Source organism: Epinephelus moara, chromosome 19, assembly GCF_006386435.1.
Source record: "Epinephelus moara isolate mb chromosome 19, YSFRI_EMoa_1.0, whole genome shotgun sequence".
In the NCBI taxonomy this organism is placed as follows: Eukaryota; Metazoa; Chordata; class Actinopteri; order Perciformes; family Serranidae; genus Epinephelus; species Epinephelus moara.
In genome coordinates this window covers 14,353,823-14,377,977 of record NC_065524.1, presented here as the reverse complement: position 1 = coordinate 14,377,977, position 24,155 = coordinate 14,353,823, and the positions used below count along the sequence as shown (strand labels likewise).

Here is a 24,155-nt window from a genome sequence, read left to right as displayed (position 1 = left end):
CTTCGAGACGCAGCATGCAATGCCAGTTCACACCGCGCAATTTACCTCATTTGCACTCTGCCGATAAATCTTTCTCTTTCGCTTTAAACTACCCAAAGTATTTTCCAAAAGCCCCTGGCAGCGCCTCCAAAAGTTTTTACAGGCAGAAGATGGAGGCACAGCGGGCTGAGGGAGAAAACGGGGGAAAAAAGGAGGACATGAAGGCCAAAGGAGAGAAGAGGGAGGAACAGCAGCAGATAGTCAAGGAGGGAGATCCCATGCAGTGTCATCACAGGGATATGATGTTACTGCATTGACTTTCAGCAACAAGTATCATTTGCTTCAGTGCTTTAAGTGAGGAATTTATGTAGCCGATAACAGTGGCAGCCCATAATGGTGTTTGGTGACTTTAAGTGTGAGGTGATGAGCGTGTTTCTCACCCTGTGGACAGGCTCAGAGGTCTCCTCCACCACCTCGTCCGTCCTAGCAGGTGGGTCAAGCACCTGAACCTGGCTGTCCCCCGTGTTACCAAAGCTAAGGATGAGGTTGACCGTGCCCCCTAAAGCAGGGCTGCTGGGCTCTTTGAGGACCACAATGGAGGGTTTGGGAGTCTCTGAGGAGGTAGCCTCGCCACCCCGTGGTCCAATACTGTTCATGACCTCATACCCATCCTCAAACTGCTTCTCGTCCTGCTGCTCAGCTTGTGTTGGCGGCAGGGATGAGGGCCGGCTGTCTCCTGCTGCCTTTGGTTTGTCTTCATCAGAGACTAGAATCTGGTGGGACTGGTAGGACTGGTGGGCCTCCAGCTCAGGAGGTGAACTCTATGTAGGAAGCCATGAAAAGAAAATTAAGAATTTACAGCCAATCGACCTTTCAGTCTTGGATTGTTGAGGTTTTGTGATTAACTTTGACCCCTCTGCTTATTTACCTCTGTCGATGGAGAGCACATTGTGGCCTCAGAATAAATATTATCCTGTGAAGGCTCCTGTTGGCTCTTCTTATGAAGCCACTGCTGTTTCTGAGCCCTCCAGTGCACCGAGATCCACCCGAGCATACTCCTCAGTTCTTCCATGCGCTCCTTCACCTGCAAGACATCCAGGGTTTTTAAAAGTGGAAAAAATTAAACCAACAGTATATCCGAGTATCGCAGTGAGTCATCAGTGTGTCACCCTGCTCACCATCTGCGTGAGGTGGTGCTCTTTGTCTAAAAGGTTTCTCCCCGTTTCTGCCAGCTCATCAAACTCCTCAAACTTTTGCTCAATCTGCATGTCCAGCTCTGCAGCGAGTGGCCTCTGGCCGTCTTTCCCGAAATGCAAGGCGGTATCTGAGAAGATGCACGACCTGGTGTCTTCTGTCCATGAGCTATTCAAACAGGAGAGGGGGAGGAGGTGGTGGAGGAGACAAGGAACAAGGCTGTGAGAGAAGCCATACGTTTGAAAAAAACATGAGAATGACCAGACTCTCCCTGATAGGACAGACATTCATCGTCTTGTCACACTCGGCCCGGGAAGCGTGCGCTGACCTCCTCGGCACATCTTAAATTATACATTTCACCAGGGACCTGTGCTTGACAACAAGAACATCCTGTTCCTCCCTTGAAAAGATATTGTAATGGGCAGATGTTCTCACGAAAGAGGATTACGAAAGAACGTCTGGCAGAAAGGGGTCACAGCATCCCCACGCCCTGCTTACATCATGGCGAGGTAGCTCCTGAAGAAGTCCTGGAGCTGCACAAACTCTTGTAGACGTGATTTGTTCTCCGTCACACTCTTCTCCAGCTCTGTCCAGCCCTGCAGCATGGCCTGGATCTTTGCCCCGAGTACATGCACTCGCTCTGGGCACAGTTCTTCCAAGCGAGAAGTCTGCTTCTCCATCTCCTTTACCTCCTCCCTGATGACTTCATAGTCAATCTGTGGAGAATCACAATAAAAATCTATCATCTTCCATCATCCCAGCTATCACTCAAACAGCCTGTATCAATTGTATCTGTGTATGACTATGACCTCATCCCCGTAGCTTTATGCATATCATTCAGCTACAGACCCATATGGTCTGCATATGGGCTGCCACGCTATAGCAAGCAAGCGATCTTGACCACTTTTTTTTCTCCTTTTGACGAGGCAGTAATTAATAACGTTGAGGGTTCTCTGGGAATAATGCTTCATAACGTTTCTCAGCTACAGAGAGCCTCAAGAACACTGAGTTGTGGATGCCTGTCTGCTGACGGCACAGTTATTTCAGTTTGGGAGATTAGGTCATTTCTGCTCTTCAATGGTATCAAGTCCAGACAGCTGTGTGTGTGTGTGCGTGTGATAAACATAACACTGCCCAAAAAATGACTCACACAGGACTTTACCAACCTCACAACTCCAACCCCCGTGACCCCCGGACACATAGAAACACACCCCACCAGATTTACTCACAAACACACATGCACTGAGCGCTAACAGAACAATGACTCACACAAGCATAAATAAATATCCCGTGTGAATAATAAACTTTTGCACGCTCTATGTGTGTGATTGCACGGTGAAGTTTATATAATAAATTAAACAGAGCACAAAGCGGGGTGGGCTAGCCCCCCCTTTTTTTTTAGATGTGAGAAAATCTGGCACAACAGGAAACAGACTGTGGAACAATGTGTTGGAGGCGAGTGCGAGAAAGAGAGGGGGGCTTCCCTTTTTGCAAAGCTCAATGATCTAAAGTCCAAGGGATGGAATCCTGGATCGTATTAGCACCAGTGAATCATTTTCAATGTTTACATCATCTTCCTCTCACCTCCAGGTGGTCCTGCTTCTCCTGCAGAGCCTCTAGGCCGCAGCGGTCTGGCTCACACTGGACGGCCATGTCTGTCTCCTTCTCCAGGATGTCCAGGCTCAGCTCCTTGCTGTAGCACAAGCACTCCTCCATGTGCACCGCCAGGCTGGCGTGCTGGCGAGGCGCAAAGTCATCATGAGTACTCGTAGGATGTCATTAAGTCATTACGCTTCACTGTGTATTATTTGTTCTCCAAAGAGAGCCACATTGCAAGTTAGTGTTTAAAATGGTGTCATGGAGTCCCTCCGGGGCGTGTGTGTATTATGTGCTATTTTGACATGTGTACTGCTTTTCTACCAAGAATAAATCGAATTAAGGCGAAAACACTCATGCGAAGGGGAGTGGTGGCTCGTTTGGGGCCTATTAAAGTACATAGCCACACACAAAAGAAAACCAGATGTGGCTCTATTGGTTTATGCAGCTGTTTGTGACAGAAGTGGAGGAAATTAAAAACCATTCAGCATCATCTAAGATCATTATAACCCAACAAACATTGCAGCAACCTTTGGATCTAATGAACTAGAGCTAGAGCTTCCAGTTCAATATAAACTGACTCCCGTCTCCTTACCCTGCTCAGCAGCTCCTGGATGGCCTGGTCATGGCTCTGCGATCGGCCTCTTTCCCTAACGGTGTCATTTAGCATCTCCACGGCCTCTCGTAGTTCCTCCACAGGGTCGCCCATGCTTTCTATCAGGGGCTCACCACTGCCACTGCTTTGGAGTCCCAGCAATGTAGGAGCTGAGGAAATCTCACTGTGGAGAGGCTGTTAGTTACAGAGGGAGAGAGTTGGTATCAGTAGGGTCTAATAACACTGAAAAGGATCTGTGACATTTTCCTGTTTTCTCACTTGCTAAACAGAGGGTTTGTGTTTTTGCATGTAAATGTTTAAGGTGTGAGGCTGGTGGATTGTTTGTGGTGGTGAAAATGTTGCAAATACATGATGCAGCTGTATTTTAAGACTATATCAGCATCATGAATCAAATTAATTTATTTTTTTTTCTTGAAAGGTTACTACAAACAGCACCTGACTGTATGCACAGTACATATGAACACCCGGGGGAAATAATCGTATCGTATCGTATCGTATCGTATCGTATCGTATCGTAATGTATCGCATCGCATCGCATCGTATTGTATTGTATCGTACCGTATTAATTCTTTTTTTCCTTGGGTGAGAAGAGCAGGAATGGGCTTTATTTATAATTTTATTTATATTTATTGCAGTTATTATTATTTATTTATTTTTAGGTATTGTACTTATCTACCTGGTTTAAGAATCTCTTGTCTGCCTTGTTGTATTATGCCTAATATGTTTTCGGGTTGTCCCTCCTCTGTCCCCTTGTAATTGCAATATCTCAAGAACGCCTTGAGGGAATTTCTTTAAATGTGGCACAAACATCCACTCAGTCTCATCAATGAACTGATGAGGTTTTGGTGGCCATAGGTCAAATGTCAAGGTCGATGTGACCTTATTTGTCTCATTCTTGTCAAGGCGATATCTCAAGAACACCTTGAGGAAATTTTCTTAATATTTTGCAGAAATGTTCTCTTGGGCTCAAGAATGAACTGATTAGAATTTAATTGAATTTTGTCTATTTTAGATTGTTCAGGGTGGCTAACCCAGTGTCTCACCTGTCCCAGGCTGTACTGACTGCTGCTGAGCTCCTGGCTCTCCTCTAGTTCCACACGCTCCAAGAACTCAGTCAGCATCCGTGTGTCCTGCAGCTCTGAGCTCTGCTGGGTCAGGGCACTTTGGACACGACGATACCTGGGAAACACCAGCGGGCATGTTTTAATGTGCAGCTACACCTTAACAGTAATCCACATCTACATATACAGTACAAGTCCGTGTCCTTCAGCAGAACCACATTACAGAGACAGCGAGCAGCGCACTGAGCGCATGTCACCATGCTAGAGCGCTGTTTATGTAATCATATATCATGTGTCACATAAACATTTCCTGTACTTCAGGACATGAAGGTACCCTGTCCATGCAGAGTTTATATTTGAGATGGTAAAGGGAGCAATTTCAAAGGGTATTTTCTCCAGAACAAATGAGCCTTAAGTTGCTTGTATGTAGCGTTAAATAATGACATCATCCCAAGTGTCTTACAGCTGCTTGGTGAGAGCCTCTACCTGCATCAATGGCTCCTCAGACTCCACAAGTGTCCATCCCTGCCCCATCTAACACCCCCACCCTGGAAACACTTAAACTGAGCCCTTTCCGTTTCTTTATTTTCTTTGGTTAACTTGGTCTGAACTTGTGTTTATGGTCACAGGTACGTCCAGTAAACCAGCCAGCATCATAAGGTTTTACTGAGAGTCCATGGCAACAACCTGCCTTTCGAGGGCCAACCAAAGAGGGAGGCGTCATCTAGCAAACATGGAGCGGGTGACTCTGACATACACTGACAAGCTGTGGGTGAAGTGCATGTCAAGACTACGGGGTAGACCCCGCTAAGTGCTGCATGAATCACAAATGAATAAACTCGGGTCTTGCGATGAATGAGCGCATGGAGAGTATTTTCTTTTTGCCAACTTGGAGAAAAAAGGCAGCTTATGAGATCTATGGATATATATTTTTTGTGGTTTATGGGGTGAAATTGTTTGTCTTAAATAAGAACTGGGGCTTTTATGAATAAACTCTTCCATGTTGGATTGCAGACATGGCAAGCCCAAAACTTGTGACCTCTTGGAAACACTGACAAAATTCTTACTTTATTTCCTGACCACAGTGGTGAGAGAAACCACCAGAGTGTGATTGTTCAGATCCCTAACATGAATCTTCCATGATGATAGACATCAGGGGGGGCTGCCCTTGACCTCTCCCTCTCCTCCTCTGACAAACTCACTTTCTTTCCACCTCCTCCATGCGTACTGGCAGGCCTCGTGTGTGTGGGTGACTGTGGCTGTGGAGGCGGTCCACCTCCTGCCTCAGAGCGCTGAGCTCCAGGCTGCGTGCTGCGACCTCTTTCTCCAGCAGACAGCTCTCCCTCTCAGCCATGCTCATTGTTTCAGGGTCACCGGCGAGAGCAGATTCCTTCATGGAAAGCTCCACGGACTCAAGCCAGGCCTCCAGGCTGCCCAGGGCTTGGAGCACTTTTACAACCTGCACGGTACAGAAGCAGAGAGGCTAATGATGTGGAGGCTTTTTGTTGCAGTAATTTGCAAGTGATTTAGTGCACAGCAAAAACAACCAGAGGTGATGTACTGTACAAAGAAGACAATAATATGTTTACCTAATGGAAGTAGACTACGCTCTGACCCACATCTTTTGTAATAAAAGACTCACGCTTTCCAACTAAGTCATCAATCTGGGGGGATTTGCAGCCTCTTTCCATCCTATAATCGAATTACATGGCAGCGCAATTTATATCCTTTGGATTACCCGTCATAAATTTGGGGGAATATACCTTGCAGACTCTTCCAATTAAGATGGTGAAGATGAAAGTAAATGAGCTTCTAACCATGAGTGTATGCGAACAGCCCAGGCTCGGGGCCAGCAGAAAGCTTCTCCCAATGGGAGAACTGATCCAGAATCATCCGTCATAACCATAAATTTCCCCCTATAATTTTAGAGGTAGGTCAGAGGCTCGGTATGACTCAAGAGGAGTGCCTGTTGTGAGATATTTTATGAATCTTACCCTAAAACCCAGCTCCTCTGAGGCCTGCAGAAACGCTGCGTTCCTCTGGTGCCTCCTCCGCAGCTCTTCCCATAAGACTTCCAGCTGGCCGAGGAACTCCTCTATCTTGGCGCTGCCTGGGTGCTGTGCACGGACCAGCCCGCGACCCTCCTGAGGATGGAGTGTTAAACTGATGAGAGCATGTGATGACTAAGGACTGGGATTTACGTTGCAAAATATAGACCTAATCTGAAGCTTTTGGGTAACTAAAGCTGTCTCTGGTGAAATGTCAGCTCATTATTTGATGAATACACAAACCAGGCCTGTCAAATGTGGGGGATATTTTCATTCAAGGCATTCATCCAGTGCTTATGTTTTCAGACTAACTGTCAATATGACAGTGTGCCTTGGCTTACCCGTTTGACCACCTCTATCCTGGCCCTGTTGGTGAGAATTTCTTGTTCCAGAGCCTGTTGACACCTCCTGGCTGCCTCTGGCCCCTCAAAGCTGGCTATTGAACACACCTGTGTGGCCATGGACACATTGTCTTTCAGCCAGGACAAAGTCTGAGAGGGAATACAGACCAAATGGGGAAAGGGTTAAAGAGATGATCAGTTTAAAAGAGGAATATCTGAACGTGGACCAAGGGAGATGACATTTAGATGGCACAGGAAGCACAGTGACCAGGTGATGTTTCTCATCCTGACCTTCAAACCAAATCAGCATTTGAAAAAAAAAATCTAGACAATTACTGGAACTGAGAAAACAGTAGCACATCAGTGTGTCCAGTCACACTTGAATGCATTACAACTTTGTCTCATTTCGAAATGTGACATAATGTCTGTGGCTGGTTAAAAGAGAAGGGTGTAATAGCTGATGAGAGCAACTGCCGTGCTGACTTGACCATTTGTAGCAATGAATTCTGAAGCTGAGGTCACAAGATGAACCATCTTCATGCACAGACAGCTCCTATAGGTGATTTCCTGTGTAAAGGGGAAATGCAGGTGTTCCCGGCAGGGGTCAGGTCACCTTGTCAGCAGACACCGTGAACTTCTGGAGCTGTGTGTGAAGCTGTGGGTGGCCTCGTGGGGCGGTGGCAAGCTTGGGCTCTGCTCTGGGCTTCCTGCTGCAAAAGAAAACACAGACATGTGACTCCAATTATGACTTACATAAAGACCTCTCATTATGTAAGTCACAGAGAGAGAGAGACAGAGAGGGAGGGAGAAGCCAAGCTGAAATGTTACCTTTCCCCCTTCAATTGATGTCTGACGATGACATCATGCGCACAGGCAGGGCCGTCTCCTGTGGGTGAAGAGGTGTGGTTCACTGATTGCTGCTCCTGGCTTTGGTTGCTCGGTGTTCTCCTACCAATCCCACATTCAACAGTACTCTGTGGACAAAAGCATAAAAGTCTCTATAGGAAAATCCAACAGATCAGCAACATGATATGTGAGTAATGTTTTGCTTCTTCTGTCAGCCATCCGTCAAATAAATGTTGACTGGATGCATAAACATCTCAGATGGAGGATTTTATACTGTGAGCAGTCACTAGACAATGAGGCGTTGCTGTAGCTCGCAGCTAATGTGAATGTTACAATGTGGCTGGAGGCCGGACAACATGGACAGCTGCCCGGAGTAAAGTAAAGCCTCTCCTGTAAATGACACAAAGCACACTCTCTTACAAAGGTTGGCTCGTCTTGGTGAAATAACCCAGACGGGGCTAAAGATACAAGCTTTTTTCTGTTTGACGGCATCAAAGTTTGTAATAAAAATACTAAAAATGGCAGCAAAAGTTTAAATATATTATAATTGCTTTATGAATGAACACATTAAGTCTAACAAGGATGCCAACATGTGCTATACCACTCTGATGACTAAAAAGAGCCATTACAGTTGGAAATATGACCCCCTGTTTAAATCCCCTGTCCCTCATTAAATAGCAGAAGTGTTTTTTCAGCCTTAGATACCGATTTCCATGGCCGTCCGCTCTGACTGTTTAGAACTATGCAGTGGAGTTTTTAGCAAGGTCAATGCCAGAGCTATAGACCTTGTCTTTGTGCAGAAATATATTAAAGACGTCAACAGCCACTAAGCCTCTTTTACAACCATCTGAGAGCTTTAAAGGTTGGCCAAAGGACTCTGCAGCAGGGTTTCCAACGAGAGCTACATGTATCTGGACTATAACAGAGAACACAGTGGGATATCCTGATGCTTGGTCTTGTTACCAACTGCAGTCCACTGCAAACATTGGAGCCAACTGAACCAACGCAAGAATAGATATACTTAGAGCTGTTTGTATTGTATTGAATTGTAATTGTATTGTTTTTGGGGGTTGTTTCCATTGATTTTTTTTTGGTATGTACTTATATTGTTTCTAACTATGTATAATTTAGTTAGGCAATAGGCACCAACCACTGGTCTAGTTTTTTAAGTGTGTTTTGTATGAAAAAAATCCCTCCTCGAAATCTACATCCATGTCACCAACCAAAGTTTTAAAAAGTGCCTTGTAAATACAGTTTTACTTGCTGTGCTCACCAAAACCGGCTGGCATAAATACAAAACAATTAAACTAACAGTGAATTTAGCAAAACATTCTTTTATGCTGACATTTCTCTATCAAACTGTATGAATAATGCAGACCACACTGTGTTAATTGTTCTATATAACATAATGTCTTTCACATATGCCAGTAAAAACTGTGCTGACACACATCAAGTCTCTGCACCAATCAGCAGAGCAAATCTGTCAATGTTTTCATGTAAAAAAAATCAAAAAGGCTGAATTTACACAACAGCCAAACAGCACAAAACAGCCATTAATACTGGTGTTTTATGGAGTAGCTTTAATTTAACCATGCTATTTTCTGACTGGCCTTATAGAAGGAGTGAGTCAGAGAGCTGGAGAAAAGTGTCGCCTCCAAAATTATGCGAGAGATGCAGTAAATTAAAGCGGTCTAACATCATTTACTAACATGCCAGTCATTTTATAGGCCAGTCTGAGTTTCATAGAGGCACATTATCGGCCCATTTCTGTGCTTTAACTGCAGAACTAACAAACTACTGTGATTCATTTGACAGGGCTGATAACCATCGCTGACGTCTCCCTCCCAGATATTTGCTTCTGTCCTTCATCCTTCACAGTGGCTTCCACTGTAAACAACTCCTGTAGTGCACTCAACATTCAGTTCTGCCATATGAAAAAGAATTATGTCAGCCACAGCAAAAAATAGCTGGTAAATGATTCGCTATGTCATACGCAATGGTATTCTGTGTTTTCATGCCTCGTCCAATCATCTCCTGTTTCAGCGTACTTTTCCCTATCTTGGTACTGTTGATTCTTATCTGTTTTCTACTGATCTCCTCTTGTCTCGCTGCAATGTGCTATGAGGTGATGTCAGCCAAGAACTATCACTTAGCACCAAGCCCATCTGGTCCGCAGCCCCAGCATCTGGCCACAATTAGCCAGAGAAACAGACGATAGCCATGTTTACCTCCAGCGACATGAGGCCATAATACTACTGACACAGACACGGACGTATGGATTATAATACGTGTACCCATACACATACAGACACTAAAACCTTTACAGTTACCTTTAATCAGAGTCAAATTACACCAGAGATGGAGAGACTACAAAAAAATGTGTGTATGTAAGCATGTCTGCAGATATGCTGAAAGTGCCGTGTACAAGCACAGATGCAAATACCCAGAGTCCCCATCAGCCCACAGACCTGTGCAACTGCATGTTATGCCATTAAAAATACTGTGATCAATTCAGTGCACGGGAGTTAAAGCGCTGCGAAAGTATGTGACAAATTACTTTTACTGTTAAACGGGTGGTTGGACAGTAAAACTGAGTTTGGCTTTTGGGCTCCAGGGTTTTGTTTGGTGTTTCTTATTAGACCTTCCATAAAGAGTAATGAGTGGGGCTCCCACTGACAGTGCACCCAGGTAACTCCCAGCTCCCAGTGCAATAAAGGCAACAAACTGCAGTGAAAGGGCTCGGGACATCCAAGCCAACGAGCTCAGCGTCTGTTAAGTGAAACAACTGAGCAGGACGTGTTGGACTGATGGGTTCCTGCCACAGGTGGCGATTCCACAGGGCCGGTTAGAGCCTAAAAACATGAGCCGAGAAATAAACTGAACCAGAGACACAGGGAGAATGGAAAGAGTGAATTTTTCTCTCCTTGAGCATCTGGGCACTTTTCTCACTGGGCAAAATGAGGCCAGAAGCTCAGCAGGGACTTCACAAGAGCTCAGGGTCAATAACAGGAGAGGAGCACTGCATTATGGGCTGAACGCAAATAGCCACTGTGCGTTCGCTTACGGATTGTAAAGAGATTTAATGTGCTAACTTAAAAGACTAAATATACACATAATTACTGGTTTTTAACATACCACACACTTAAGTCTCTGGATAACTCCTCTTCTAAACGACGCTAACAGTATTTCCTTGTATGTTTATGGGCAGTGGGGTTACTAAAGGAGCACCCACATGTTCAATAAAGTGCTGGTCCGCCTCCAAGATGAGGAATGTCGTGTCTGAGGAATCCACATGCTCTGCAGATTATTCACTCACCCTGGACTGACCCACAGGCCATCTATTAATATAGCATTAATCCAATGACTGTGTACTTCTGTCAGCGCAGTTGAAAGCCAAGATACTATTCTACCATAAAGTGAAGTTTGGGGTCGGAGGGAGAGGCGTATTTGCTCTGGCCCACCAGTCAGCCATGTTGTACAGTCACGGCTTGACATTTTTTGTGGAAGCTTATGGAATTTGTGCGCCAGGGTAAATAACACCTCTAAAAGCTCTTCCTGTGACTCCTACAGGGCAAGATTCAAAACATTTACAGACTGTGGTTCTTGTCAGCAGACAGAGAAGACTGGCTGGTTACATATTGCTCTAGCTGGTCTCCTCCTCACCATCTCACTGGTACATCAAATTATATTATGATGTGCAATTAACTAGCTGGTAGGATGGAAAACCAGCAGTGTTTCGGATGCCAAGACTAGAAGCCACTGCTGTACAGCACATCCGACAGACTCCAAAAACACTGTTATTTAGGAAAAAACCTGCTCACATTGTAAATCAGGCATTTTCCAAACCAAGGGACAAAGTGCGTCACTTTCTGCAGCCACAGATGCCGTAGGACTGGAAGAGGCTGATGGCGCTGTTCTCTCCCAGTCAAGAGCCACAGTGCGGTTTCTCCAGTAATAGAAAGAAGCTACGTACCACGCAGCCTTTCAGACGATTCTGCTCCTCCTTCACCTCCTTTCCCATGATCCTTTGCGTCTCCATTCCCACGTTGCACTGGGGTTCTCGGGCCGGTGTCAGGGGGTCAGCATCTTCCCTGGTGAAAGCGGAGCCAGTGGGAGAGAGTGTGGTCCTGTCACTCCTGCAGGAGGAGCAGAGCAGGAGGTTACTGTGGTGCTGACAGCAGGGCTTCAGAGCCCCACGATGAACTCCAATTATGGCTCTGAAGTTTTCTACCAGTGTTTGTGTTATTTGGTTTAAATAGCCATGAAACGCAGCTGATAAGACAGACGAGATGATGTAATATTTGGATCTAAAGATAGCCCGCTGACATGAGAGGCTCTGCCTGAGAAATATTTGGAAAGCTGGAGATGTTGGAGATGGATGTGAGAACTGTGGACTTAAGTAACTCCTGACTGTATTTATTATTATGAAAATGAAAAATGTTCAGTCTTTTTTATCCAGGTAGAGGATCACGATGTTATTCACTGGCCAGTCCAACACTTTGATCCAGAACAAGGTAACATTTAAAATACTGGTCAGACTGAAATAAAATTTGACATAAATATTCATCGTCTCCAGAGGATGTATCCCCATGATTAAAAAATAAATAAATAAAATAAAACAAATTAACTTATTAAAATTAATTAAATCTCTCTGGGGTTTTTGCCCCCCCCCCCCAAAAAAAAAATTCAATTCTAATTAATTTAACTGAGAACAGTATAGTACCTATAGTGAAATAAATATTTTATTCTGCAAATAGTTTTATTTCATATGAGAATTTGCAAATATTTATGTTCAAGTGTTGCACTAACAAACATAGGTTTGCGTAATATTTATCTGTTTATTTTGAAAAAATATGATGGATAGGCAAAAGTAGCCTTCTTGTCAATAAAATATATAAATCTACGTGCCATGATGTCATGCTTTATATAGCTAATCGACTGTTTTAAAGATCAATAAACAAATAATATCTGACTGGAGTTTCTCCCATTTGTCTGCTACTTTTAAATCTTCCAGGACATTTGCAACAGCACTGATTTCTTTGAGATGGAAACCCTGATTTAAACAGCACTCTCCAAAACAAAATACAAAGTTTGATGACCCTGACATTTTGGACATCATTCAGAAGAATGCCTCATGTTTCACTAAGCGTGCTGTAGGGCTGTGACTAATCGTATTTCATTTTTTGCAGTTTGGTTCCCATTTTACCGCAGCATTTAAATGTGTACTCATTAAGCAGATATTGCTTCTGATAGTCTAAAATAAGTCTAATGATGTAAAAGCCTGGACTCGTACTGCAGGCTATTAAAGCAACAATAAATTTGTTTTACAAATGCCATAAAAATTACAAAATATTCTTGTAAACGCGTTATATCTCTGATTCAGCAGACTATTCGAGGTGATGGCAGGATTTTAATTGTGAGAAAAGAACAAGCCGTGTTGCCAGCTCGACTCTGTGAGCCAAAACATTATTCACCTAGTACAGTAATCAAACACATGGTCAAATTCCAAAGCAGTGCAGAAAACTGAATATTATAAACGAAACCAGTGGGTGGTGAGTGATGCTCTGGGTGGTAGTTGTAGTCTCCAGACATCCAGACAGACCAGTCCTTCACTTTGCTTATAATTTCTCACTGATTCAAAACCAAATTCAACACGGCTAATCAAGGGGGAGAGAGAGATCTTTATACAAACTTCAAATGGAAAACGTCTTCTAGGTTTTGCCAGTGCACACGTTTAACGGAGGGTACCAGAAGAGTAATAACAGAAAAATACAGTTCCAGCTCAGTGGAAACCTGTGAAGGACCAATTACTGGGTGAAACAGTGCATTTACTCACAGGGCCACCAAAGTTGTCAGCGGTATCCTTGGCCTGCTGTCTTACCTGAAAACCTTCTGAAGAAGTGCCCAGCAGTCCTTCACCTCACTCTGCTTCTGTGTGACGCTGGCGGCCAGGGCGGGATGGAGATTAGACACCTGTGACACGCTCACATCTAGCATCTACCACACACAGGCCTGCAGGTTAGGCAGAGAAGGCTTCTGCAGCACACTTTCAGAATCTAATCACACAGTGCTGCTTTAAAGGGATAGTTCAGACTTTTTGAAACTGGGTTGTATGAGGTACTTATCCATAGTCAGTGTATTATCTGCTGTAGATGACAGTCGGCATGACCACAGTTTGGAGAAGCAGACAGGAGTACCGGCACAGAAGCTAAGCAATGTACTGCTGTGAACAGGGGCGGCAGCAAAATGTATTTTAGCCATCTAAAAACATTAATATCAGTTTAAGTGATTTAAGTGTACACTATATTTAGACTATTCTTTTCCAAGTCTATTTATTGGGGATTTTAAAGTTAAACAAACAGTGGCAGTAGTATGAAAGTGAAAACCGAATTTCTGATCAGAAAAATAGAAGATATTCAGATATTTTCAAAGGTAAAACGTATCATTCTGTTTTTTGTTCTGATTAAAACAATAAGAAAAGAAAATTTAAAGAATTAATAAGATAAAAAATGGGCTAGTTAGGGGAAGGATTTAGGACACAAGATCAGAACCTTCAATAGTGCGATCAGTGGATCAGGATCCAAAGGTCTACCAAGGACGTCTGATTGAGACTGAAAAATATTTTGCCAATATGTTGTTGCTCTTGGGCAGTGGCAGAACATATGGGCTAGTGAAACTGGTGGTTGCCCACAATGGTCACATGCTGGAATAATATTTGGATACATTTTACTGTGCTTATTTTTTGATAAGTGAAGTCCATGCAGTATTTTAAATTGCAAAAGTACTAGTACAAACTGAGGAAGAATGTACCAGTAATTGAGCTTTTGTCCATGACTCTATTTTCACAGTTTTACAGGAACTGAAAGCAAAATCTATGCTTTTTTCAGAGCCACCAGACTCCACTGACAAAAACAGTCATTTTAACCACAGTATGGGAGCTGCTGGTCTACCACTGCCTTGAACTTTAGTTTTTGTGTGACTTTGGTGAATGCAAAATAACCCTTTAAAACACCAAAGTCACACTATAACACAAGCTAACTGCTTGAGGCAGCAGTAGACCAGCAGCTCCTGTGTTCTGTGAAGTAAAATTACTGTTGTTGTCAGAGGAGTCTGGTGTCTTTGAAGAGAACATAGATAACAACAGTACTGTCTCATGGCAAGGTAAAGTAGTAAAATATTCTAAATTTAGTGTACACTTAAACTTATATGGCTTGTATTGATTTTTTTGGTGGCTAAAAAACATACAGAAGTACATCACTTAGCTTCTGTGGTGGTACTCCTGCCTGCTTCTCCAGACTAGGGGCGTGCTGGCCGCCATCTACTGCAGGTGATACACTGACTATTGATAAGTACCTCAAACCAGCCTGCTTCATAAAATCCTAACTATTCCTTTAAGTAGAAAGATGCTTCCTACCATGATTTGACTGGCGATGTCTCGTATTTCTCTGTCTCCACAGCTGTCCAGCTCTTTCGATGCAGATATGCTTTTCCTCTGGAAGAGAAGACATAATTCAGTAAATGTGAACAAAATGTGAATCTCAGATCTATGTCGAAGAAGAAACATTAATCAGCCAGGGAAGTGTACCATGTTATTAATAGCAAACAAGGTATTATCAGCCTGTTGGTAGAACGAGGACACCTCCAGTGCCAGCTGAAGATTTTCATGGTAGTTTTTCAGATGAGACTGTGCCTTCAGCCACCTACACACAGCAGACAACAGGACAGATCAGTTTTCTTTCTGGACAGAAGATGTTTCATGCAGCGACCAGCTCAACTTAAGGGACAACGTTTACATTTTATTGATGTGTTTCCTCTTGCTGGAGATGTTTTTGCCATCTGTCTTCCCTTGTTTCTCCAGTTTTAGGGCCAAGTGGTTGATCTCCTCGTGGAGGTTTCTGTATAGCTGCTCATCCTGCAGGAAAACAGGGGAACACAATCCAACTATGACCTCAGCTGTCTGTACCATACACCCTGGGAGACAAATTACACTCAGACACAGATAAATGACCGGGAAGCCTCTATAGAATTGTATTATAAACTATTAACATATGTGAATGTGTATGTGTTTACCTGAGGAAAATTGTTTAGCATGTGTACTGGTGTTTTTTTTTAGTTAGTTATTAATAGCTCCTTTCCTTGTTCCTTTACAACACTCACCTGTTTCAGATCTAAAATTCTCCTTGTCAGCTGCATTTTGTCAACATTTTCCCCCAGGACATTCACCAGAGACTGCTCCTCTTCCTGCTGGCACACATAAAAGTCAGTGTTTATAGCCCCCATTTGTTAGGAACCCAACCATTATTTCCTTTCAGAGGCACCGGGATTAAACCACATTACCCCTGCTACCAAGGAAGATGCTGAACAGAAATAGCCTTCAGCATTAGGTGAGAACTTGATACTAATGCACGGAGGAAAGGATGAGTGGAACTAAATGGAGAATGCAGTCTCCTCCTGGGATGGATGTTTTATAGACTTCATACATCCTCCATTACATTCCCACAGGTCCATTATCAATCATCGGCCGCCTTGTGCCAGACATGGACATGAACAGAAAGATAAACACAGAGCTAAAATTGCTTTTTGATAATGACAGGCAGATGTTTTACACCGGTGAATATATACAAACAAGAGATGTCTTCAGGATACTGAGCTAATTTCCTGTATTAGCAAGTTTTTTTGTGCCAATTATCTTGACAACTGTTGATCAGAGCTGCCTGTCCGCTCATATTTGAGCCAAGTGTTCTTGGTTTTAATTGGTACAAGCGGAGAGCTTTATGGCTTTTCTGTTTCGATAAATGGAAAAAGGAAGGAGGAAATTTGGGAAATTGGGAGCAGAATTATGGAAAAAGAATGAAATATCTGTTAAATTAAAATGAAAATGGATAAAAATAAAAATAACTGATTTAAAGTACTCATTCTACCCTGTTTCACATTAGTGTTAAACTTAAAAATGACAACATGAACACTAATGAATCTATTGTAAATGCTGGCAACATGCAGTCAGCAATAAATTAAAATCCAAACTGCACAACTGAAAAATATCATTAAAAGCTTTCACTCAGTAGTTCAATAAAACTGTCTCTGAAAAGAATGACGAAAGGGGTAAAAAATAGTCCTCCTCAGTCTGAAATTAAATCCACTTCTTACAGATCAAAAAAAAAAAAAAAAAAGAAGAAGAATGTTATTTTACCTTCTCTTTAATCCATGCCTCCAGCTTGTCCACTTTTCTGTTGAACTCCTGCAGGTTCTTGGCTCCACCCAGGGCCCTCGTCTGATTAGCAGCCGTCTGTTTCAGGGTTTGCCACTGGTCCCTGAGCTGGCTGAGCTGCTTCTTCACCAGATCAGAGGTGGGGTTCAACTTACAGATCAACTGCTCACCCATCTTTCGAAACAGAAGGAAACATAAAGTCGCTGTTCATTTTAGGGCGCAGCGCAGATGGAGCCGCCAGACTGACACAGAACAGTGGCTGAGTACTTTTGACACCTCAGCTTTGTCAGAGTCATTGCTCCTGTGCCAGCCGGCTTCACAGAGGTTGGAATACTGCCATTCATTTCTTGGATATACCCTTGAAAAAATCTCCTGGTTCTGCTTCTGCCCTTCCTGAGCCGTCTGAGTGTCAGAGGAGGTTAATTATCAGCAATGTACCATTTCCAAACATTTTCTCCTGAGGGAGAAAGTATAAACTGGCTTGACAGAGCCGTCTGGAACACTGAGGGTCTGCTTTTCTCTCTGCTCGGCTGCAAATGCCTACGTGCCCATTATGTTATGCTTTATATGACCTGACAGATGCTTTTGGCAACAAAGACAGTGATTAATGTTTGCATTCAGATCTCCATTACCTGTTAAAAAGTTCAAATAAACATTTCATTTGCAGTGATGTGCTTGCTGTGGTAATGCTGTAATATTTCAGTTACAGCTCAGCCGTGTGTTGCATCATTTTGTTACCTGGTTGAGTTGAATCAGGGTGTTCTCAAAGTCTTTGAGGTCTCTCTGAAGCGTCTGTGAGGCTTCTTCCCAGTCCTGTAGGGGGCAGCGCTGAATATTACATCCATCCTTCAGGTCCTGCAGCTTGCCTTTGATCCACGCCTCTGCCTACATCACAAACAGACACACAGTTTAGGATATGCTTCAAACTCTGCACGTCATACTCAACTACTTATGTCTGTTAATGGAGCTGTTTCAGCTGTTTGATGATTTTGCCCTTTTATTTAAAGTGAAATCTGAGAATGTATGTGCTTCAGAGACTTGTAATAAAACATGGTTTAGGAGCTGTTAACTCTTTAAGTATGACTGTAGATATGTTTGTGTGGATCAAAATTACACATGAAAACATGACAAAATGACTTTCAGATTTCTTAAATGGTGTTTTCAATTAAATGTATACCTCAGGCTTTCACACTTATGTCGTGCGATATCCACTGTGTGACAGTACACTCATCAAAGCTGTATTTCTGCAGATCAGGAGAGCAAACAGGCCACATTTTCCTCCCTGACTTAGAGTAATACGGAGCCTCAGACACATCAAGAACAGCTCTTTGTTCTCCGATGTCACGTTATGCAGAGCAGAAGTTTCTCTTGGCAAGTGCCTGCACTCCATTGCATAAGGCTTTGTCTTGCAGAGCTGCCTTTTCTGGCAACATTTGTATGGAGTGAGAAACTTCAAACCAGGTGGCCAAAGTCAGAAAGTGTTGGAAAGTACATGTTTGTTTTCTGCAAAGAGCCGCAGTGTGGAAGCGAGCGACCCACCCAAGTCACAATAATTGAATGGATTAATAAATCAACTCCGGTTCTTCCGCTTCTCAGGCTGATCCTGAGTGAGTCATACAGTTGATCAAATCTGCAGAATGTTATTTTTCACAGTGTTGCTATTGTGAAGAATGTCAAATAAAAGCTAAGCACAGAACATTACATCAAAGTGTTAGCTCCTCAGGAATTTAATGACTGACAATGAATAATAGGCTCTACAGTAACACCTCTTTGGGATCAATAAAACATCAAGACCACACATGAACCAGCCTCTAAACAACTCTTTGCTCGAGATTAAAATGTGATGTCACTTCTCCTCGGAGAGGCAGGTCATTAACTTTACAAGGCCCCTGGTGCAGCGGAGGTATTTCTGTGTTGAACAGAAGGAAAAGAGCTTGACAAAACAGGCCTGCCCCTATCTCCTCACACTGGCTCCCATGGCATTATAATGACCTCATACAGGAAGTCTATGATTCCCTTGTTTTTTCCTGTCCGCTCTCCACAACAATTGTTCGTTTATCAAAATGTACAGTGTGGTCTTAGTCTCGCCACAAAGAATAGATGGCTAATGCATGCAGCTCAGATTATATCACTGCTTCTGATTTTTTGTGTGAAAAATCTGAGGCCCCACAGGAAAACATCAGTGCAGGCAACACAGAGCAGATTTGAAAATAAACTCCATGTTTGGTGATTATAAATCTGTAAGCACAAACCGACTTTTTTCAGGCTGCTTTTCATTTTGACAAGCTTCAAAGGAACCCATTTTTAGCATTTTAACTGGAAAACGGGTGTGCACATTTTTACACTATATAAAATGTTTACCAACAAGCCAAATTTTTAGCCCCTCTTGTAATGCAACTTGGCCTGGAAAATCCTGTGGGAGTGGACGTTCCTCGGTTTTCTCTATCATGGAAATGAGACGGTGAAAGGCGAGATGTTTTGCAGAGCAGCTTCGGAGACAGATGGCCCTCAGCGAACGCCGTCCTTCTCCATGTGGTGACCTGCTTTGCTCTCCTAGCTTGAAACATTAGGGGCCTTTAAAAGTCTCTCCCTGGAAAACTCACTTCCACTTCCACAGCGATGTAATACTGAAATAACACATTTTCATCAGCGATAGCAGTCAACCAAATCCCTGTAAAACAAGCAGGTCCCCAGGTACCAAAAGCTCTGGTTATTTAAAGTACACTCTCAAATAAAGTTAACACACAAAAGGCTGTTTCCTCCAAAAGCAACAGAAATACAAACTCCACTTAAGAGCAAAGAGGCTGCTAAGCTTGTTAACATTAACGACGTGCTACAGAGCTGTTCTCAACACGTACATACATCATATGTTTCCCTCAGATGACACATCCAAAATTAATTTCTTATTACTGGAAGTACAGCCTATCACTTGGATGGTTTATGACAAAGCCAACTGCCGGACCAAATGTCCCTCAGCCGAACTCGCAGAAAAATGTCCTTGTATGCTGGGGTGGACGCAGCGATGAGATAACACAACCAGTTGTGCTGCTTGGCTGCGTCTCCCTGGGCCATAGGCGTGAAGAGATGGAGCCAAACAATGATCTCATCCCTAAATAATTGCTTCACTTGTGGCGGTTTCCCCTCCCTCTCTTCCCTCAGCCGAACACAGCTCATACAGTTCTCGGGACAAAATAAGAACCAGTACATATTTTGTTCTCCTCCAAGGGTCATGCGACAGGCAGCTTCCATTCTGTTTTCATCTCGACAACGTCACTTGTTGCCTTTGAGATAAACCCACTCCAGCTTCTTTTCATTTAGCATTTTTTACATCAGAGGAGATGAGAGATAAGTTGCTTACTGTGGGTTAATTTGAAAATGATTTAAAACATCTCCATCTGCATATTCTGGAAAAGTGGAGTGGAAAAAGTGCACCCTCCTCAAACATTTTATTAGTTTCCAATTATGTGAGGGAACACAGAAAAGTAGGAGGGAAGTGCAGCTTTTAGTAAGCAGGACTGCAAACTGACGCAGCATGGGATGAACCCCCTGACTGACCGTGACAAACTGTTAAGGCTGAGACTGTGGGGTACATTTTACCTGCAGCACTTCCTTGTTGAAGAGTGAATTGCGCTGAGTGAAGAAGTCACTCTGGGATGGAGCAGCTGCTGATGCTTCATTCTGTGTGTGTGGATGACTTTCTTTCCTCTGTGGCTCTTTCTTCTGCGATTCAGAAACTGAAATCTGAAATCAACACAGACAGCAATTTGCAACTTTAATGAGATGAATCCTCAACACCAGATGATGCTTGCCTCTGATAAAACCTGTAAGGAGAAGGTTCAGCTCTCAATGAGGAGATGTTTAAGTGTCCATTCATGTTGATTAAACCTTTTTTCCTTTCCAGAGACATTATAAACTTGTGTGGCCCCTAAGGTCCCTCTAAACAAAAACCTACTGTCAGCACTATGTTAGATGAAATGAACATGACTGGCACGGCTTCACCAGTCGAGCATTCCTGCTGCTCTCAAACCAGGAAACATCTGGGCACATGAAGGAAGCAGGAACGGACAGATCCTTGGATGTCTGACGTTTTTCACTGTCAGCCTTACATGTAAACATATCACCTTTAAAAGGACTTTGGTAGATCATGTTCACTGTCTCATACCTGAACAGGTAAAGGCACCACCACCTTGTCACATGTAATTAGAACAATTTTTGGGGCATTTGCATGAATAATACATGAGAGGAGAAAAAGCAAAGTATTGTTGTGGTTACAGAAGAAGAGGTAATGTCGTTTTTTTGTCTTAAAAGGGGAAATGAGGCCGTTGCTGTGTCAGTGTGTTATTATAAGCAGCCACTTCAGCCTTCAGCCTTTTCTTTTGTTAACATCTTCCCTGACCTCATGTTTTCCAGTGAGCCCTGCCTCTGCAGGGTCTGCTGTAACAGAGCACTTCATCCACAGCACACACACTGATGACTTCAACAAGAAACAGGCCAAATCCAACAGCCCATTGACTTTAAACAATATCCCACAATATGCATATACTGTTTTTCTTCTGTATACTGTTTCTTTAATAAATTAAACTTAAACAGGAGGACACAACAGGCTATTTGTACAGCATTCAAAGACACCCATAACTCGTTTTCCACCTCTGCGTAACTTTGCTCCAAATGTATAATATAATAAAACTGTTTAAGTTTGGCGAGCACAGCACATGACTTCATTTCCTAAACTCCGAGAGATCCATCAGCTCCACAGCTGGCTATAAAGACCCCACTGTCTCACAACAACACAACATACAGTCTGAATACAGGAAAAAAGAACAATTAACAACAAAACACTCTATCAAAAATATATTTTAGGCTAAACATGACACTCACAGACCTTTTAAATGAGCTGAGAACAAACAAACACCATCATTTTTTCCACAAGCTAACATCAGCTAACTGTATTAGTCATTTTTAATTTTAGCAGTTAGCATCTTACCTGTTGGACGGATTTCTCTCCGTTCAGTTTTAGCCTGGTTTGTCCCTGCGGAGGCTGAGGTTCATCACTGCTGTCTTTTCTGAGTAAAACCTAAAATATTAAGAGAAAATAAGAAGCTAGTAGTGCTAAAAAATAAGCTGTAAAAAGCTGTAGAACAAGCTGGATAGGACGGAAATCATGCCAGGCAAAAGTAACAAACATTTAATGTTAGACTTCTTTAAAACTAAAATCTAAATTTTCGGTTAGAAATATAAGATTTTACATTCTGCTGTGGTGCATTTGTCAAACTATACGTTATAAAGGTTTTCTTTTAAAACCTATATCTTAAAAATAATGCCAAATAACTAAATTAACAGTGGAAAAGCTGTGTACGTAGTCTGTATGTTAAAAATGTAAAATGAACATTTAATAGGTGAATTACTTTGCTTGTAGAAACATCAACAGTATTTTTGTTAAAGCTGGTAAAAGTAATGAATAAACTCAATTGTCTATAACTAAAAAAACATTTTATTTTTGAGAATATTTATAAACTACCCACATTTAGTCTTTATGGAGTTAAATGTGTAAAAAAAAACCAGTGCCTTTCAATTATACTTCCATAGGCTACTGAAATAAATCCCACCTCTGAGATGTGTATCATCCTTAGTTATTTTCATATTGACATATTTGCATTAGTAAAGTGTGTCTTGTACCTTAAAGTGAGAACTGGGCTTATTCTCACAGCTCACACCCACAATCCTTGGCAGATGAGGATCTGACGTGCTGCTGGTGATGTTGTTGTTGTTATTGTTGTTTTCAGATGTGGACCCTGTGATTGAGAGCTGCGCCGATCCCACTGACACCTTGTTCTCTGATCTGTCTCGACTCCCAGAGATTGTGATCTTCTTGATGGATCTGGAGACGGCGGAGGGAGAGGCGACGTTCTGGTTCAGCTGGTCCTCAGCTGCCATGTCCTCCTGATCGTGCCTCATGGGAGCTACCTGCTTGACGATGGGTGAGACGAGGCAGGGGCCGTGAGCGCAGACCTGGGATCGGCTGAGGTAGAGCGAGTTCAGGTTGTGCTGTAGAGTGCAGTTATCCAGACTCTGGCTCTGTAGATAACTCTGTGTAAACTCCTGGCATTTTGGCACAGCCGGGACTGACAGCCTCGTCCCAATAGTGAAGGGCTGGACCTTCCTCACAATGCTTTCAGACATTGCCAGTGTCCAGATAAGAATACAAAATATGCTGAAATCCAAATGGGCATTGAAAAGTCTGTCACATTCCCTTGTACACTCTCCTCACTCACCAGTTGTGTCTGTCCAGTCTCTGTTCAGCAGGCAAGTGGAGGGTTGAACAGAAAGTGAAGGGAGAGCTCAGTTCTCCACCTTCTTGTGCATGTTGAGAATGCACAGCACACAGCCCAGGACGGCTTCCTTGGACTCCTGGGATCTAATGCGGTCCCAGACGTGGCGCAGCGCCGTGCCAAGGTGGGCAGCGCCTGTAGAGAGGCTTCTCCTGAGGAACTGTGCCACTGAGCCTGCCAGTCTGCTACTGAGGAGCCTGATAACCAGGGACCGCAGCAAGATGAAAACTGCTGGCATGCTGCCTGACTGAGCTGTGCGAAAAAAAAAGAAAGCTCAAAAAAAGGAGGGGGAAAGAGGAGGGCTGGTTAAGAGAGGGATGAAGTCACCACCTCTCCACTCTCTTACTCTCTCTCTCTCTCCTTCTCTCTGTCAGGAGCGACAGAGCGGAGAGGGGGCTGTAAAGCCTGGCTGTCAAAACTTCCCCTCTGAACCTGAACAGAAAATCTGTCCAGATAAAAGGCAAGTAATGGAGTCAGAGGGAGAGACCTCTGTCAGACCTCTTCAATCACAGCTTATCCTCTATGAGGTAATATCCTCAGCTGAAACAAACTCACACATACCCACACTGCCTCTACGTTACCTCCACCTTGAAGTGCAGAGGAGCGGATTCAGCCTTGAGGTGTTCTGCTTTGTTCCAGCACAAAAATGACAAAAAAAAAAAGTCTTTCAGGCAGCAGACTTTTAAAAATCCAGGGTGAAATCTGAGGAGAGAATAAGCTTCAGAGGCTCATGTGAGCGCTGTCTGTCCAGGAGTGAGAGAACTTTCCTCAGCTCCGAGCCTTTCCCCATCAGTGGGGAGCAGTTGTCGCATGAACAGCCCTGTCGCTCTGCTCCTTAAACCTCAGAGCTGCTGGCATGACAAGTGTGGAGGTGGGGGGCAAATTACAATCAAGCAGATGATGATGACCCCTACCACTCCTTGACAGTGGCTAGGGT

At 43.3% G+C, this 24,155-nt stretch overlaps 1 protein-coding gene across 4 annotated transcripts in view; it reads right to left on the bottom strand.

Moving 5' to 3' along the window:
• LOC126406681 (spectrin beta chain, non-erythrocytic 5) overlaps positions 1-23,231 on the bottom strand; it is a 33,388-nt gene extending 10,157 nt beyond the window's left edge. For 2 of the 4 annotated variants that reach the window (XM_050071134.1, XM_050071137.1), the window contains exons 1-24: positions 22,566-23,231; positions 21,874-21,963; positions 20,487-20,630; positions 17,628-17,774; positions 16,872-17,063; positions 15,839-15,925; positions 15,475-15,593; positions 15,267-15,381; positions 15,096-15,173; positions 13,563-13,678; positions 11,655-11,817; positions 7,664-7,809; positions 7,449-7,545; positions 6,836-6,985; positions 6,441-6,590; positions 5,649-5,905; positions 4,429-4,564; positions 3,365-3,559; positions 2,758-2,910; positions 1,672-1,889; positions 1,158-1,341; positions 908-1,063; positions 420-800; positions 46-165 (exon numbers count right to left, since the gene is read on the bottom strand). In XM_050071134.1, coding sequence (XP_049927091.1) covers positions 46-165; positions 420-800; positions 908-1,063; positions 1,158-1,341; positions 1,672-1,889; positions 2,758-2,910; positions 3,365-3,559; positions 4,429-4,564; positions 5,649-5,905; positions 6,441-6,590; positions 6,836-6,985; positions 7,449-7,545; positions 7,664-7,809; positions 11,655-11,817; positions 13,563-13,678; positions 15,096-15,173; positions 15,267-15,381; positions 15,475-15,593; positions 15,839-15,925; positions 16,872-17,063; positions 17,628-17,774; positions 20,487-20,630; positions 21,874-21,963; positions 22,566-23,069 — 4,098 coding nt within the window. In that variant the 5' untranslated portion in view covers positions 23,070-23,231. The remainder of the gene's footprint in view (positions 1-45; positions 166-419; positions 801-907; positions 1,064-1,157; positions 1,342-1,671; positions 1,890-2,757; positions 2,911-3,364; positions 3,560-4,428; positions 4,565-5,648; positions 5,906-6,440; positions 6,591-6,835; positions 6,986-7,448; positions 7,546-7,663; positions 7,810-11,654; positions 11,818-13,562; positions 13,679-15,095; positions 15,174-15,266; positions 15,382-15,474; positions 15,594-15,838; positions 15,926-16,871; positions 17,064-17,627; positions 17,775-20,486; positions 20,631-21,873; positions 21,964-22,565) is intronic. The other 2 variants (XM_050071135.1, XM_050071136.1) reach the window with 2 other exon arrangements.
• Between the last annotated feature and the right edge of the window lie 924 nt (positions 23,232-24,155).